At 39.5% G+C, this 16218-nt stretch overlaps 1 protein-coding gene across 2 annotated transcripts in view; it reads right to left on the reverse strand.

The window, feature by feature from the left end:
• Positions 1–2783: 2783 nt before the first annotated feature.
• efcab11 (EF-hand calcium binding domain 11) overlaps positions 2784–16218 on the reverse strand; it is a 56430-nt gene continuing 42995 nt past the window's right edge. The window contains exon 6 of one of the 2 annotated variants that reach the window (XM_026926209.3): positions 2784–5195. In XM_026926209.3, the coding sequence (XP_026782010.3) occupies positions 5114–5195 (82 nt within the window). In that variant the 3' untranslated portion in view covers positions 2784–5113. The remainder of the gene's footprint in view (positions 5196–16218) is intronic. The other variant, XM_026926210.3, reaches the window with a different exon arrangement.

The raw sequence follows: 16218 nt of genomic DNA on the forward strand, positions 1-16218 counted from the left end.
TATTATATGAAGATCTTACAATGACTCCTTAGAGGTTTTAAAACATTTTGAATATTTTTTTGAAAATTTTTGAATATTGTCACTTCTAGGACCTTTGAAACATACAGTACATTTAGCTAAAGATGAGAAGTGTCTTTTTTTTAATACAAAGGCTGTTGAAAATGAATAATATGCATAAATATTAAATGACTTACTTCTCTGTCCTGTCATGAAGGTTATTCTACAAAAAAATACATATAAAGGGAGAAATAAAGTTCCACAATGACATGAAGAGTCCTGCAGGTCTATCTGATTTAAAACTGGAAATAACAATGAATATTATTTAATTATTTATTTTAATGTCTTTAGACCATGGAATAAAAAAAGGTTGAATCATTTCTATTCAGTGTGTGTTTGCCTCAGGTGGTGAGAACTTTATGAGGCGATGGACTTTTCGTCTGTCCGGCAGAGTGTGAATAAATCCACCACCATTCCCCTGGAATCCTTCCCATTACGTTGGAGCTCTTGTGTGGCTAAATTCAGCTTAAGGCCGTAAGAAGGAGAAACGTATCTATAAATCATGTTTAATAAGCTCCCTGTAGGAAGATCGATATGCCCGTTGCACCTCAGAACTTCACCGTCACACTTAACATTTGTCAGTGACGACTGCTCCCTGAGTAACATTTGCTCAGAAGGGATATTTTTACACAGCAGTGTGAAAAGGGAACGCAGCCATTTATCAGTTATCGCTATTTCCTTCTTTATCCATCTTTATCTAATAGATTTTACTAAATGCTAAGTCACAAGACTTTTAAGTTCACTCTTTTATATTCATCATCTGCATGAGTAAATTTGAATAAAAGTGATAAAGGTTAAAGGTTAGCGTCAGGGTCAGCGTTCATAGCTTTTCATAGAAGAAATTATGAATAAAGTCCGACCACACTGACCCCAAATATCTACTAAGATCAGGTTTGAAAGAATATAATTCAGAGGCAGGGAAATATTTTTTCTATTTTTCCTGGCACACGTAAGTCACTAGTATATAGCAGTCATCAGCGTTTTTTACTCTTTTTTTTATCTAATTAAAGAAAAATCCTGGACCCTAGTGGCTTTTACTGCCAAACAACTTTTACTTTTACTGACAAAACACTTTTTCTTAGTTCATTTCACTGGTCAGTTTATCAGATCAAACAAATTTGTTGTTTTTTTTCATATTCTTATTAAATTAACACAGTCAGTGCGTCCAACAAGCTAGTTGTACCGTGCAGTCCAATAAATTCCATTGGATTTCATTTTTTATACCACAGTGCTGTTGAATTCTCAATCCTGATTGGTCAGTTGTTGCTTTTTTTTTAATAACAGCAGCTCTGACAGTAGTGTAGCTGCAAATCACAGATTGTGTATGTTGCATTATTATCATTTCTATAATAACCACTGAAACAGAGACTTGTAGCTGGACACTCGACATAAATCACATAAAACCGTGTGTAATCCTTAACATGGTGAAGTTTTCTGTAAGGACACGTTTATTTAACATTTATGGAAGGAGTCTCCAGTGTCGGTGCTTTGTAACAGGTAAAGCTGTAACGTGAAGTTTTCCAACATGGGAATTTTTTTATATTATTAACTTCCAGGAGAGAAAGACTGTTTATAACATGAACTAACTTGTTTCACGGACATTCCACAACATTAAGTGTAACCATAAGTGGATAAGAAGTACTAATGTGTCATTCTTTAATCAATATGAAATGCAATACTTGGCAAATCGCTGTGGTGTAACACGAGCCAATCTCTAATGCTAACCCTCACTCCACTTCATCACAACCATCTATCACTGCCGATTTTCCTAAAACAGCACAACACAGGGTGCTTTATTCCTTACTCAGCGTACTTAACATGGCTGAGAAGTTATGTAGCATAATATTAATGTATTTCCTTTCGCTTAAGATCTGGCTTATATTAACTGCAGCAAGGGCTGGGAGATATGAGAGAAATACCGTATCATCATAGTTCTGTGTGATACATGATACATTACGTATCACGATATTAGCCGAAACTCTAAAAATTCAAAACTTTTAAACTGAGTTTACTTTTATGCCACTTCCATTCATTTCAATTTAGTTTGTAATTATTAAAAAATGTTTAAATCATTTTATAAAGATATCACAATACTGACAATATTTCATAACAGTGTATTGTGACATAATGTTATTACATCGGTATTATATCGTCATATCACCCAGCCCTAACTGCATACAAAACATGGGAGTGGACGATGGACGTTAGTGGCTCTCATATCTCTTTCCTTGGGTATCTATTACGCTTGAGGTGTCAGGAGGGAATTAACACTCCATTATGAAACACAGTGCTGTGTACATTTCCTGTCCCTTTTTCACCATGTTCCTCTGTTCAAATTCCTTCTGGTCATCTCCACCCCTGAGCATTTGGACCTGATTACTCAGGTAGCTGGACACGTCTATCTCAACTTTCCCCTCACAGAGCCGCTTCAAACATCTGACCGAGGACAGAGAACAGAGAGGGGTCTCTCTCTCTCTCTCTCTCTCTCGCTCGGTGTATCTGCGAGCAGGTAGAGCATGGGAGCAAGGTCCCTCATTTGTATCTGTCAAGGCTGATTAATGATATTTCATCCTCTCTGTGTTCTCCTTTTTCTTTTCCGTTGCTTCTCTCTCTCTCTCTCACTCTCTCTCTATCTCGCTCTCTCTCTCTTTCTTCTGTTTTTCATACACCTGCTTAACGGGGGAGCTGGTTTGAAGTGGGGGTGTAACTTCATTTAGTAGGACACATCATGTTTGTGCACAAACGTGGCATCTCTGTGCTCGTACGTGTTTGCTTTACATGTGCTTTAGCTTATAGAACACATATATAGCGTCTAATCATGTCAAGGTTGTGATGCTGATTCATCAACCTTTCCCTCATCACACACACACACAGACACACACGTGAGCTATCGTGTTACTGCAGTAGCTATAAAGCCCCCACCATCTACTGCAGTCTAAACAAGCAGCATTTCTCTCTCTCTCTCTCTCTGTCTCTCTCTGGTTGTCTCTCTCTTGCAGGTCTGGTTGTCTCTTCTCCTTGTGATGACTAAATCACTCTGGGTTCCATTGGATCTTTCTGGTTGCCGTCAGCCGTAGAATTAATGTCTTCACAAGTTGAAGTTTCTTCGTTGCAGGAAAAGAGGCGTCACCAGGCTGGTGTACACATCATACACACATTTCATTTTCATTAGCAAGACTTATATTGCAACACAACACCATGTTTTTCACCGTAGGGTGTTTGTCCTTGGGCATTTTACACACACACACACACACACACACCCACACACACACACACACACACAGAGAGAGCAATAAAATGTCAGGATTCACTTAATTAGTTTCAAAAAGGAAGGTGAAGATTAAACCAGCTCTCTCCTGATCATTTTTTGAACAGCGGCTCATCGGTGAGAATGAGCTGTGTGTGGATTAAACACGTATTTGATTAAAAACTATTTGATTATTTCCTTTTTTTTTCCCTCTTGCAAGTCCATTTCTTCGCTCGCTGCCTCCTGAGCCCCCGGTGGATTTGCTGGGGAGAGCGCGCACACGCGTGCGTCGTACAGATGAGGACTCGGGACTGATTACAAAAACAAATTAATCTTTATTCAGACGGGAGTGCAGTAAATCTCGACAAAACACAAACAAGTATTTACAGTTCCATAATCGTGTGTAACAAGAGTGGCATAAAATCCTCTGCAAGAGTGCGTCTGGGCCTTTTCTTAATGGCTGCACAGCGGTGTTTTTGTGCAAAACTGATTAAAAATGCAATCTGATTACGAGCACTCATATTCAGAACTAAAAAGCAAGCCGCCTGTTTCTCAGGTGCAAATGGATTTAGTAGAGGAGGATTAGAAGACATCCAGCCCTCGACATGCTGTGTAATGGGTTTGAAGTGACTGAACGGCAGGTACACAGAAGCGAAAGGGAAATACCTGAAGAGTGCTCGGTGGTAACGGCAGAGCACTCCGCTGTAAACCCACGAGTGACGTTGATTTGAGTGAGAATTGCACGAGTACAGTGAGTGAATTAGACCTGGCGGGACTGGGTTTATTCTTAATGCAGCCTGTAAGACAACTGGACAATAGAAGTGTGTGTCTGCCTATTACACGGCACAGCCTCGCACCGACCGGATCGATATGACATCAAAGCTCATCATCAAACCCGACTCTCAGGCACTGAAGTTCGTCTGCCTTTTTAACAAAGAGGCCAGAGTGCACTTCACTAATGGCTCATTGCTGCCTATCAGACAGTGAGGAGGATGAGGGGAGGTGATAACATACAAAAGACTACAAAACCAACCTGATCGTGTACTTCTAAATCTTAAAAATAATCTATGATGGATGATATATCATTGATTTTAGTATCTGGGTCTCAGTGGAAGGAGTCTCCAGTGTCAGTGCTTTGTAAAGCTGTAACTTTAACTTTTCCGACACAGGCCGGTTGGGAAGTTTTAAGGTAAATGATCATTGGTGTTTCAAAACATTAAATATAATTATAAAGAGATTTAAAAAAGGACAATGTGGTATTTTTAATAAATAAAAAAAAAATTGTAATCGTTAGCAAAATTGCTGTTGTATAAGAGGAATAAAAAAACTTACAGATGTGCTATAATAGCAAAGTAATGGACTTCAGGGTAGTAATAGTAACTCTCCTTCAACACACAGCGATGCCGTTCATTATTTTCCTACAACAGCGCAACACAGAGTGTTTTATTCCTTACATAGACAAACCTATCCATATTAGCCATAGTGTCCCACTCATCTCATAATTTGCATACTGGATATGATTGGCTTAAATTTGGGCCTATGTTGTGACCTCACAAACTGAGCTCATATGTAAATATGTAAAATGTAAAATGTGAATGTATTAACTTATCTAGACCAAACACCAATATATATATATGATCAGAATCAGGTTTTGAGTCCTGGGTACTTTAAATGAACACCTTGTGCTATTTTGTGAATGAATGTGTTTTTGTACTGAATTTTATTTTATTTTTTTTTAAATCAGGCAGCTTCAGATGCACATGAGCTCTTACTGCTGATCCCACAGACTTTCTGCTTTACCACAGTGCCTCAGCTGTTGGCCAGCCCGTAACCGATGACGTCCTCAAAGTCCTTGAAGCTGATGTGTCCATCTGAGTCGTGGTCCACGTGGCTGTCAGGAGAGAAAATTCACCCAGTTACTGACTGCACACAGAAAAATGTCCCCAGCCAAACACATTATAATAGACCCGATGGTTATTTCCAGCTTTAGAAGCAGATAAAGCTTTATATCCAGTCCTGTAGGCAAGAGCGTAATCTTGTTAGTTGATGGATCTTCAGTGCGAGTGAATAGAAGCCTGAAACACTGCGAAAGAGCCAGAATGCCACCAACACACAACACACTCCAACAGAGGCAGAACACTGAAGGCAGTATTGAGTGACTGTCGGTGACGGATATTAACTCGAACCAGAAAACAGGGAAACCAATAAACACTCGGTTTCCTTTCTCCAATTCAATACGGCACCCTGTCTTTAAATTCGATACTTGTCATCGTAATCAGTATCAATCTTGTAAATGCTAGCTGTAGGCCTATGGCACTATTAGTTTCAATGATTTCCAAGGAAATTATTCAGAAATATATGATAAATCCTGCCAGTGGAGCTTTGCCATGCCCTCAGACCAAGTCCACAATGACTACTTGAAGTGTGCACTCCACTTTGCTTTCACTGTCCAATAACATCGGTCCAAAGCCGATTTTAAAATCCTAGCCAGTAGAAAAAGAAAAAAAAAAACAGAATTTTACCACAAAAACTCCTAGTGTATTTCAGTGGACGAGACAGTCATTCTTTTGAGGTGTGAGCCAAGCAACAGTAAGAGAATAGCAAGGCTCAAAAATCAGAAAGTGTCAACGTTAGTAATAAAACCAACCCAAAGCCAACTCAAACACCCTTTCCTTTTCAAATTCTGTGCACTGCTTTTAAAGTATACTGTCATGCCTATGATTGCTCAACATCCTAAAATTGCTTTTTATTAATACAGACATTGTCACTGAATTTATAGACCGATTTACTGATGCACAGAATAACACTTTTACACAGTAATGTAGATTACGATGTCGATGTGGAGAAGTTAAGAGGTGTGTTTGGGTCAGTTTGGTCTAGAATTATAGAATCATAAACAGTTAGACTGTTTTATCTGAATGCTGACTATAATAAACATTGATATGAAGATATGATTACGATCGAATAATGCAAAACCCCAAACCCAACGTCAACTCGCAGCATCAGCTCCACAAGCAAATCACAGACCCGGTAACACTGGTGTGTGCAGCCTGAGTGACTTAAGTGAGTCAGTGCTTGACTTATTTCACGTGCTGATGAAGGTCGTGTTCACCTGACTGGGCCTTTTATCAGAATGGAGGGTGATTCACGTGACAGAGGAACAGTCCAGGGGCAGGGTACGGTTTTACCATTTTCAGTGGAGGTGAAAGGGGAACGAGGTGTTCTCACAGCACGGCTAAACACAAACCAATCAATATTCCTCCATATTAAATACATCTAGCTGCACATTATATTACTATAGTTCTATAAAAAAGATTAGAGAGCATATGCACCAAAGATGCATCACATCTCAGGTCCACTGCAATTCTTATATTAATATATAAACAGTAATGCAAATCTATGTTATGGCAAATCAGTTACAGTGCATATGCATGTTGCAGCATGGACATTAAATAAGACAGAAAGATATTCAGAAGTACTGGCACCCTTAAAGAGAATGAATGGGTGAATAAAATCAGCACTGAAATCATTGTATTAAAAGAAACATTACACACAACAGTTCAAATTTCCTACACAAACAACTGGAGAATCTACTTACCTTCAGTCTAACAAAAAAAAAAACTTTTAAATGTTGCAAAATTATTCACACTCCTAAAGAATTCATACAATAAAATTTCTTTCCTCAATCTATTCTTGCCTTTGACCATGACATGTTTCCTTGGGGTATAAATATGAGGTTGCACACATGTGAAGTCTGTTTATCATCAATCATTATGGGGAAAACATGAGAAATTTTGATGTAAAAGATGGTTGTTATTTTCTAAATTGTTGAGCTGCGCATGTTATGAAATGGATATAATACATAGAAGCAGTTAAAAAATACCATTAAGCACAATCAGTGCCATAATAATAATGTAAAAAGTTTCAAAGGACGTTTATAAGGAACAGACACATGATCACAGAGTTGCGAAGATGATGAGGAAACAAAGAAGATTCAGAATGGCACAGTTTCGTGGGTATGTTTCAAAATCAACCAAGGAAAAAGTCAGGAAGAAGTGCTTTCTAAAAGCAACCCACAAAAATATCATAGAGATCTTGGACTTTTTGGCTTTTCATAATGATGGTTTGTTTGTTATGATATTACAAAGTAAAAGCTCCCAAAGCTACTGTAAAATATGGTGTTGGATCACTAAAATCTGACAGTGTGCATATGTTTAAGCCAAAATTATTACTAATTTTCCTGCAGGGTGCCAACAGTTCTGGAGCTGATGGTATCGTAGTAACAATGTGACTCAAATACGTCTCAGTTTGTATAAAGCCTCATGATTCATGATTGCCACGCTTTCCAAAATATTTTGGTACACTGTCATATTGTCCTGTTTGTTTAAATTGATCAGTCACTGAAGTTCCCCATCTGCTTTCCCAATGTTCTCTCATGCTTGTGTGTGTGTGTGTGTGTGTGTTTATAAAATCCAGGACGTCTTACAAGAGTAGGTCAAAACTAGGACATAGTGTTTGCAGAGATATCGAGATAAACGTCACCAGGTTGGGCCTTGCATGCCTGGATCCAAATTCAAAGTGACTTCAGCCAGTGTCCAGACTTATCACACACTCCCAGAGCCATTTCTATAAAGCGCAGCTCACTGAGAGAGCAGACGCTCGATTACATCGTCAGATGAGCGAGCATGAATGAGCAGATAAAGATGATGCACGAGCAATTGCATCAGTGTGGGAAAAAAGCGTGTTAGAGAGCACTTTTTTTCTTCTTTCACTCACTGCCCACTTCCTGCTCAGATTAAATTGAAAGGAGTAAATAGCTGAACTGGAATCTCCTATTTCCTGTTCATTGGATCTTTCTTCCTTTTCAGCCAACATGGTATCGCACGAATCTGAGAGCATCGTGCTGCAGTATCTGATAAGGTCAGGCCTGCACTGGGAATTAGCTGGACGATGTAACTAAAGGCAGAATCGATGTGGATGGAGGCTAGCAAAAAAAAAGTCTCTCTTCCTGTGTGTGTGAGGATATTCGTCGGGAGCTTGTGTGTTTTCCAGCCTCGCTCTCTCGCTAGGTGATTTCTTTATTACTCCGAGCAGCAGACTGATGGAGTGCAAACCCAGCAGATGTGAGGGAAATTTGGTAGCAACAGGGAGGAGAATTAAAACAACATTAGGCATCCAGTAACTGGAAAATCACACTTTCTCGTTCCGTGCTGGTGAATCTCGTTCAAATGGTAGTGCACTAAGGACCTAATTAGATTCTAATGCAGCCCTCCCCGTGCAGGAGGACCACGGGGACGTCCTCCGTGCCCCTTTTCAGACCTGAGCTCCTACGCTGTTCACTCAGAAATCACCATCCAGTGCTCCAGAGCTGTCAGAACTCCATAATCACAAAATGTTTCCATTAAAGCTGGATTGGGGTGTGTGTGTGATGAGGAATGTGTGTGCTGAAGCGATTAAGCGGTGATGGTGGCCGCGTCACATACTGGCGTGTTTGACTGACTGATCTGATATTAACACTGAAGCAACACGTCAAGTCGCCTGGAAAGTTGTCAGATCGGTAAAAGTGCTGGAGGGGCTTTGCTGTCCCCGCTGTCTTTACCATGAGTGAACACACACACACACACACACACACACACACACACAAATAAAGCTGATTCTTCGGGCTGTGCCAGACGTAATCTCTACAACACGATCATTCAACAACTATCATCACGCTGGACTCCTTTACTGTAAAGTAAATATGACTGACACATTCAGTACAGATTTATTTTATGAATGTCCAACCATTCAGTCATTATTTAATATTTTGGATAATATAAGCCCGTTATGTTGTTGAGTAAAACTATAAGAAGTTTACATCATTCCAAATAAATAAAAATTAATAATAAGTATAAAAGTAAAAAAGATCCCCAGCTATGCTGTGATCAGTAGTGTATGTTGACCCTTTTAATGCCAACAGTATTTCTGATGAAGAGTTTCGAAATCTTGTTTGGGGAAACAATTTAATTTTAAGTAAAAGATTATTTGTTTTAAGTAAAAACAACGAGAGAAAAACACGGCGATGCTGGCCAATTGTGGCGGTCAGTGAAAAACACGACTTCACTTGTCTTGAAAGAAGCACGTGTTAGTTACCACTGGTAGCCATTATGTGTTAGGGGAGAGGTGGCTAATGACCAAATTGGGAGAAAATGGAGCATCTGAATGCAGTGTGTCCAAACCTTTGTTTAAATGCTAGGCATTTAAAGTGCTTCTGATGCTGCAGGAAGTGAAACCAGTTGATATGGTTAATGATGTAATAGCTGGTGTAAAGACACAACCTTCAATTCATGTTGTTCCAAAGTTCAGAGAGTGTAAATGAGCTCTTTTTCCCTACGTTTGTCTGATGTTTCCTCATTCCCTACACTATCCTGATGTTTCCTCATTCCTTACGTTTTCTCTATGTTTCCTCATTCATCACTCCCATAACAACAACTAGCAATGCAAACAGTGATGCCATTAATGTTCTGTCCATCGCTGTTGAAGTGTCTCACCACTGACATGGAGAAATTCTTCATTCTGCATGCAAGAGTGCTACAGATACGATTCGACAGATCATTTAATTCACTCCTTACAAGCAGGTCTTCAATGTTTTTGTCCCATCTGTACAAAGTGAGTTGAGAAGTTCCTTGAAAAAAGGAAGCAGATCAGGATCATCCTGCAGGAATTTGGAGTTTTTACGTATGTCTTGAGCCACTGTATGATAACTGAGCACTGAAGCTAGGTCTCAGGTGCTCGACCAGGGTATGAATAGTTCTGGATTTGCTATAAAATTGAAAAGCAGCATTATAAAACATTCATAATCTGTCTCATTTCACACAGGTGAAATGGAACTTGAGTAAAGAAAGCAGCAGGAGCGGCAGCCTTCTTAAAGCACGCAGGATTCCTGCTGGGATGAGAACCACCAAGGAACCGTGAGCAGGGGGGAAAAACGCTGGGCAACGTGTCTTCAGCAAAAATGTGTTGGACAACCCTAACTGAGATAAATATTGCTTGGGCAATGTGTTGCTCTCGTTTCTGTGTGCCAGAATTCCCCTCGGGAGGACGCAACGGTCTTCCCAGGAGACCGAGCCGGGTAATGACATCATCAGTGTGCACCAGAGGTACAGCTATATTAATGTGAGCGCTGCTTGCCTGTTTTTTCCCCTTTTGTTTTTTTTTTTTTTCAAAAGGGAGCAGTGGGAAAAGAGGCATGGCAGAATCCAAGCACTACTCTGTCACTGTCAGAGAAAGCACACTTAGCTCCCATACTGACGCTGCAGAAAAGTGGGGGAAAATCTGCTCGGCTAGTTCCACTCACATCACCTCTCCGCACTAACACTATGTGCTGAGTGTTATGGCTTGGAGCATGTGTCCAAATTGTGCTGTGAGACAGTAAAATCTACAATATCAGCTACTGAAATACAAATACACAACATCTGGTCTTTGGGACATAGGGTGTTTGGGTTTACAATTTTTTAAACGATAAATCTGGGGCATTCATGAATAATTAATAAGAATGAGTGGCGTCATCCGATACTAATGAAATATATTGAGGTGTTTAACACATTTTACATATCTGCACATATTCACACTGAACTAACAAGTTTATCACTTAACGTAACTCTCTTTAATGCAATGTCACAACAGCAAGGTAGCTACGTCTAAAACTAAAAAGCTATAGATAGCTTGCTTTCTTAACCTTAATAAACCGCTAGTGGTAGCTGATATAAAGGCACTGATTTATTAAAATCAAAAATAACAAGTGCTAATTTGTGTGTGGAGTGATAATTGTGAAATCGAGGTAGTAATTTAATTGAGATTTTTGCATGTGCTAAATGTAATCATGGTGAATTCGGATCTCAAAGAGACGTCTGGAAAACTTTTCACAGGCTCTCTGAATGCTGATGACATCATCACAGTGAATCTCGAATATAAAATGAAGTCACAATTTTGTAAATATTTTGAAATACTAAGACATAATTTTAGTTGTGCTCTTCGGTGTCTAAGCCATTTTTGGCAGATTTTTGGCTTATTTGTGGAACAAAAACCTGTTTTTTTCTACAAAACAGTGACACAAAAATTTATTTTTACATAAATACGAAGCCTAACCCTATATATATATATATATATATATATATATATATATATATATATATATATATATAAATAAAGCTTGCCGCTCAATGTAAGACAGAACTCTTTGTGACTTTTATCACAGTTACGTGCAAGCTTTTATTGTGGAGTGTGAACACACACCTCTACAAACATCACTCAACAACTGCGGTGATCCAATGAAATGCAATGTACAAAATACAATGAAAAAAATAATTTATGGATCAGCACATTTAAATTAAGCATGGATTTTCCGGTAGTAAAAGACGTAAGTTCAACAAAAAGTAAATCTGTAAATAATGACGGGGGGAGGGGGGGTGTGATGCAGCACAACGCGCAAATGGAGTGCCGCTACCTCCTGATTGGTTAGTTAGATTTAATGTTGTGGAACGTCAGAGATACACATTAGTTAGTATTAGAAAGAGCGCATTAATATTAACCTACTGTTCAGGTTCTGTGCCATGCTGTTATACAAAAATAATGCACACCTTCTGAGCAATCAGATTAGAGCATTCAAATATGTACACTTACAAACTTGTATTATTGTAGTAACATGGACATTATATCACTATCTCAAAGCTACATATTTTACTCAAGTGGAAATTCCAGCCTTAATTTAAATATGTTGATGCGTGAATTATTTTTTTCAGTGATATTATTTGGGTTTAGGTGAGCGCCTGCTGTTTACGGAGAAAAAGGTCCGGTTGTTTTGGTACTGAAACTACAGTACAAATATCTGAGTAGCAATGCTCCATAAATCCCATACATTTTCCTGTTCAATTTTGCAGTAGAATTTGAATGTAAATGTCGTGAAAAGGCACGGGTCTCCGCTGCAGAATGCAATTTACGGCAAGTCCCTACACCAAATAACGCTCAGGTTATTAAAGAAATGTAAGAGGATGCATTTTATTGTTCCGTCGCTACAGTCGACTCTGTAAGGTTTTAATTTACACACGCAATCTCTGCTCCTAAAGTGATTTTCAGGCTGCGGTAAATCACACTGCAGGTGTTAAATTGGTATATTTGCATTGACTCCGCCCCGCATCAAATTGCATATTCAGACAAGATTGAATCCTCTATTACAGACTACACATCTCATCACGTGACCCTCATTGTCCTTTTACTATTTCGATCTTGCCAAGGGCACGTGTGAGCTCACATTTCACTTCTTCTGTAGCTGAATGAATCACAGATGCTTAGTGATTGGATGCGTTTCTCCGGCTCATCACCGAAAATTAAAATGGTGGGAGGTTTGTTGGGTTTGCATATGGCAGTATGGCACGGGGACCACACGGGCAATCTGAGACGCTCACTATCTCACAGATGAAACCATTCCACTCCGGCAGACTGGGAGCCTGTGGGAGAGCAATCGCGCTGCTCAGCCGTGCTCTGATTGTGTCTTAATTGGGACGCTTCAGGACTCTCATAGCGCTTCTGCTTTTCATTCCGCCCCCCTCGCTCCTTTCTGCCAGGAGAAGGGGTGTGAGCTGCAGTCACTGTGTTCTCACCGCTGATCGATGGAGAGCTGCCTCGCCACAGGAGAGATGTTACGGCTACAGCCTCTTTTTTAGATTAACTAAATCTCCTCCGTTAAAAAGCCGAGCGCCGTGCTGTCATGGCAACCTCTGAAAGCATCAATGGGAGTTGTGAAATGTGCAGCAGAAATGTCTTCGCTGCCTGTAGCCTCCAGACGTGATATTGATGCTGCTGTAATGGTTGGTTGGCTTTCACCTGCCCGTGCTACCTGCTGAGCCTACAAACGAGTCGCGTTACACCACGAGCGTCTATACATCTAACCCCAGAGCATATACCCATTATCCTGCCTAAACACACACACCATCACACATCTGCTGTTACGCTCTGTTCTATTCAAACAGAGCCAGTCGACAGAAGGCATAATTAGTACTCTAAACAGAGACGCAATATCACACATCCTGTAAGGTGTGAGGTATATAGTATATACACTTACACTCACCATTTGTTTATGTTTTAATGTTTAAGATCTCATGTTTGTTAACCTTTCTGGCTAAATGACCCTTGTCTCACTAACAGCTCGAAGTAAATGATCTAATTCCTCAGAATTTATTTCCTCTTTTTTTTTTTTTTTACCTGCATAACAATTTTCTATATAAAGAAACAAAGAAAGAACAAATATTAGGCCACTTTTTTTCTTCTTTTTCTCTAAATCGTGTTCTATTGGGCGCGCTGGTCAATCAGAATGCATTTGTGTTTTTTTCAGGTGTTATTATGCTTTTATACATGCAAATCTGTAGTAAATCATGATCTGACTGTTGTTCATAACAATAATCTTGACTTTAGCCATTTCAGTGTTTTTTTTATGGCTAATTCTCAAACGCCATTCTGTTAGCCATGGTATTTTAGGCTTATTTTTTTTTTTTTTTAAATTTGTGTATTTACAAACAAACACCATTATCTAACCTGTGTAATGATGATGTGGAGCGAGAAACCATTTGTCTAAGAGTGGGCAGAATTCTTATGAATTGATTAATTTATATCAATGTACTTCATCGTGATTTGTTTAAAAAAAAATAAATAAATAAAAGGCAAAACAATTTTCGCCCCCATTGAATGTGTACCACCGCTAATGTTCACTCTGTCTGTGGCATTATATCATTATAGACTCATATTATTAAGTCATTTATATTTTTTCCCCTGAATATGTTCTCTTTTTGCAGCACGTTTGCAGAAATGCTCAGCAGCCAGAAGGGATAGCCTAATTCTTAAACATCCTGCAGGAGTGGACAGAAAAAACAAAGCTGCACATCTCTGGAGACTGAATGAGCCAAACAGGCAAACACACAGCCTGCCAAGCCTGCACAAGCACTCCCACACGTCCAAACAGACGAATGGACATCAGACACATGCGTGCACTGATACAAAGACAGTCAGCTCTAATCTTTCCATGTGATGTAAAGACATAATGCGCAGGAATGCTGCAGGCAGAAAGTGGCATTGTGCCGTACTGACGAGTTCTCAGCACAAAACCACAAACCCGTAGCTTGCACTTATAAATTAGAATGTGCTTACGGGGAGGAAAGATTGATGACTACGCTGCGCACATCTCATGACTCTACGACTCTCCCGCTTAGTTAATAAGGGATCGCAGCAACTTTTCACATCTGCACACATCCTAGTTACTGAGGAGGCAGGTTTTTAAAGGGAATTAAAAGAGACGTCTGGGAGACATCTTCAAGAAGCTTGTGGGCCAAACTGAGGTGGTGTGTAGGCCAGGGTTTGCAGGTGGTACATGGATTATGAAACTGGCAACGGTACCACAGGAACGAATGGTGTTTCTTCCAAGGCTGTGGATTTCAAATAAATATTTGCAGCTCACTTTGGTCTCAACACTCTTAACAACAATCTCTTTAAGTTGAACGATGAGAAGGAGTCAATTTATTTAAATGTGGTTTTTATCCTGAATAGCCGTCATATGCCACTGTCTCCGTTTGCCATCGCTGTCATTTTCAGGCATTTTCATAATAACTCCTGGTCTTATTGCAGAGACACTGATATCAATCATCATCTGCTCTGGGAGATTCAGTGTTTATGCTACTTGACTATTTATCTCACTTTAAAAGACGAGAGAAAGAAAAGTAGAAGCTCTTTACAAAAAGCCAGACTCATCATCAAATTTGCTCAGTGTTTAATCAGTGTAATGAGAGAGAGTGAGTGAGACAGTCTTTTCTGTAGTCTTTTCAGGCCGACTCGTTCCTCCTCCTTTGCCTATTGACACTCCAGCTCTATTCAAACACTCGGCTTCTTTAGCTTCTCACGGCACTTCTTCTCAAGCCTCCACAATAAGGCCTGTTTAATGGCATGTGCGTCTCCGCGCTGACAAGCGACTGCATTCACCTATACAAACCGTACAGAACGTGCAATGAGCACTGACACAAACCAGTGGTACTGAATGGTACCATGCCAGTATTGTTCTTTGTCTGGCTCAGAACACAGAGCACGCAGGACACAAAGAAGGCGAAATCTAGACTGCCGGAGTAATCAATCTTATTTTCTGTCCCTGGAGGGACACCACCTGCTGCTTCTATCCTGCAGACTATCTGGGAAAGCAGGGTGCATTCCTGAAAACCGAGGACGTTTCGGGGTTTCGTTCATTTGTGTAATTTTGAATAAATGTGTGGATTTAAGTTTGAATTAGGGCTGTCACAGTAACCATAATTCTAAAGTATAAATCACTCCATGTTAAAACCCCAATAACAGCATGTCCCAAAGTGTTTTATTCCTCTTATACTACAGCAACAATTACAACTTTTATTAATTAAAGATCCTCATCATCAGATGTTTTATCCATTTATAGTTACAGTTAATGTTGTCGAATGTCTATGAATTAAGCTAGTTTCTGTTCTCACTTACGTTATAGCAGCTATGAACAGTTGTTTTTCAAGTTCAACAATTGCAACTTTGCCATCTTACCGAGAAACTGCAAAGGAGAAACTGTCTGAAAACTTCAAGTTACAAAACGATGACACTGGAGACTCCATATAAAAATGTTAAATAAATATCTATCTCATGTCAACTCTGCGACACTTATACGTGGCATGGAGACGCTATCCAAATTACAGATATGAAAAATTATGGTTGTATTCATTCAGATTTGATTGACACAACATATTTTTTGTATTACATTGCACAATTGTACTACGATTCATGGATACATACCATGTCTGATGTTGTCTTTATTCATCAGTTACAGTCACATGACCATGTTTCAGGAAGAATGTGACGTTGCGTCACATTGTGCCTTGAAT

Source organism: Pangasianodon hypophthalmus, chromosome 10 (genome assembly GCF_027358585.1).
Source record: "Pangasianodon hypophthalmus isolate fPanHyp1 chromosome 10, fPanHyp1.pri, whole genome shotgun sequence".
In the NCBI taxonomy this organism is placed as follows: Eukaryota; Metazoa; Chordata; class Actinopteri; order Siluriformes; family Pangasiidae; genus Pangasianodon; species Pangasianodon hypophthalmus.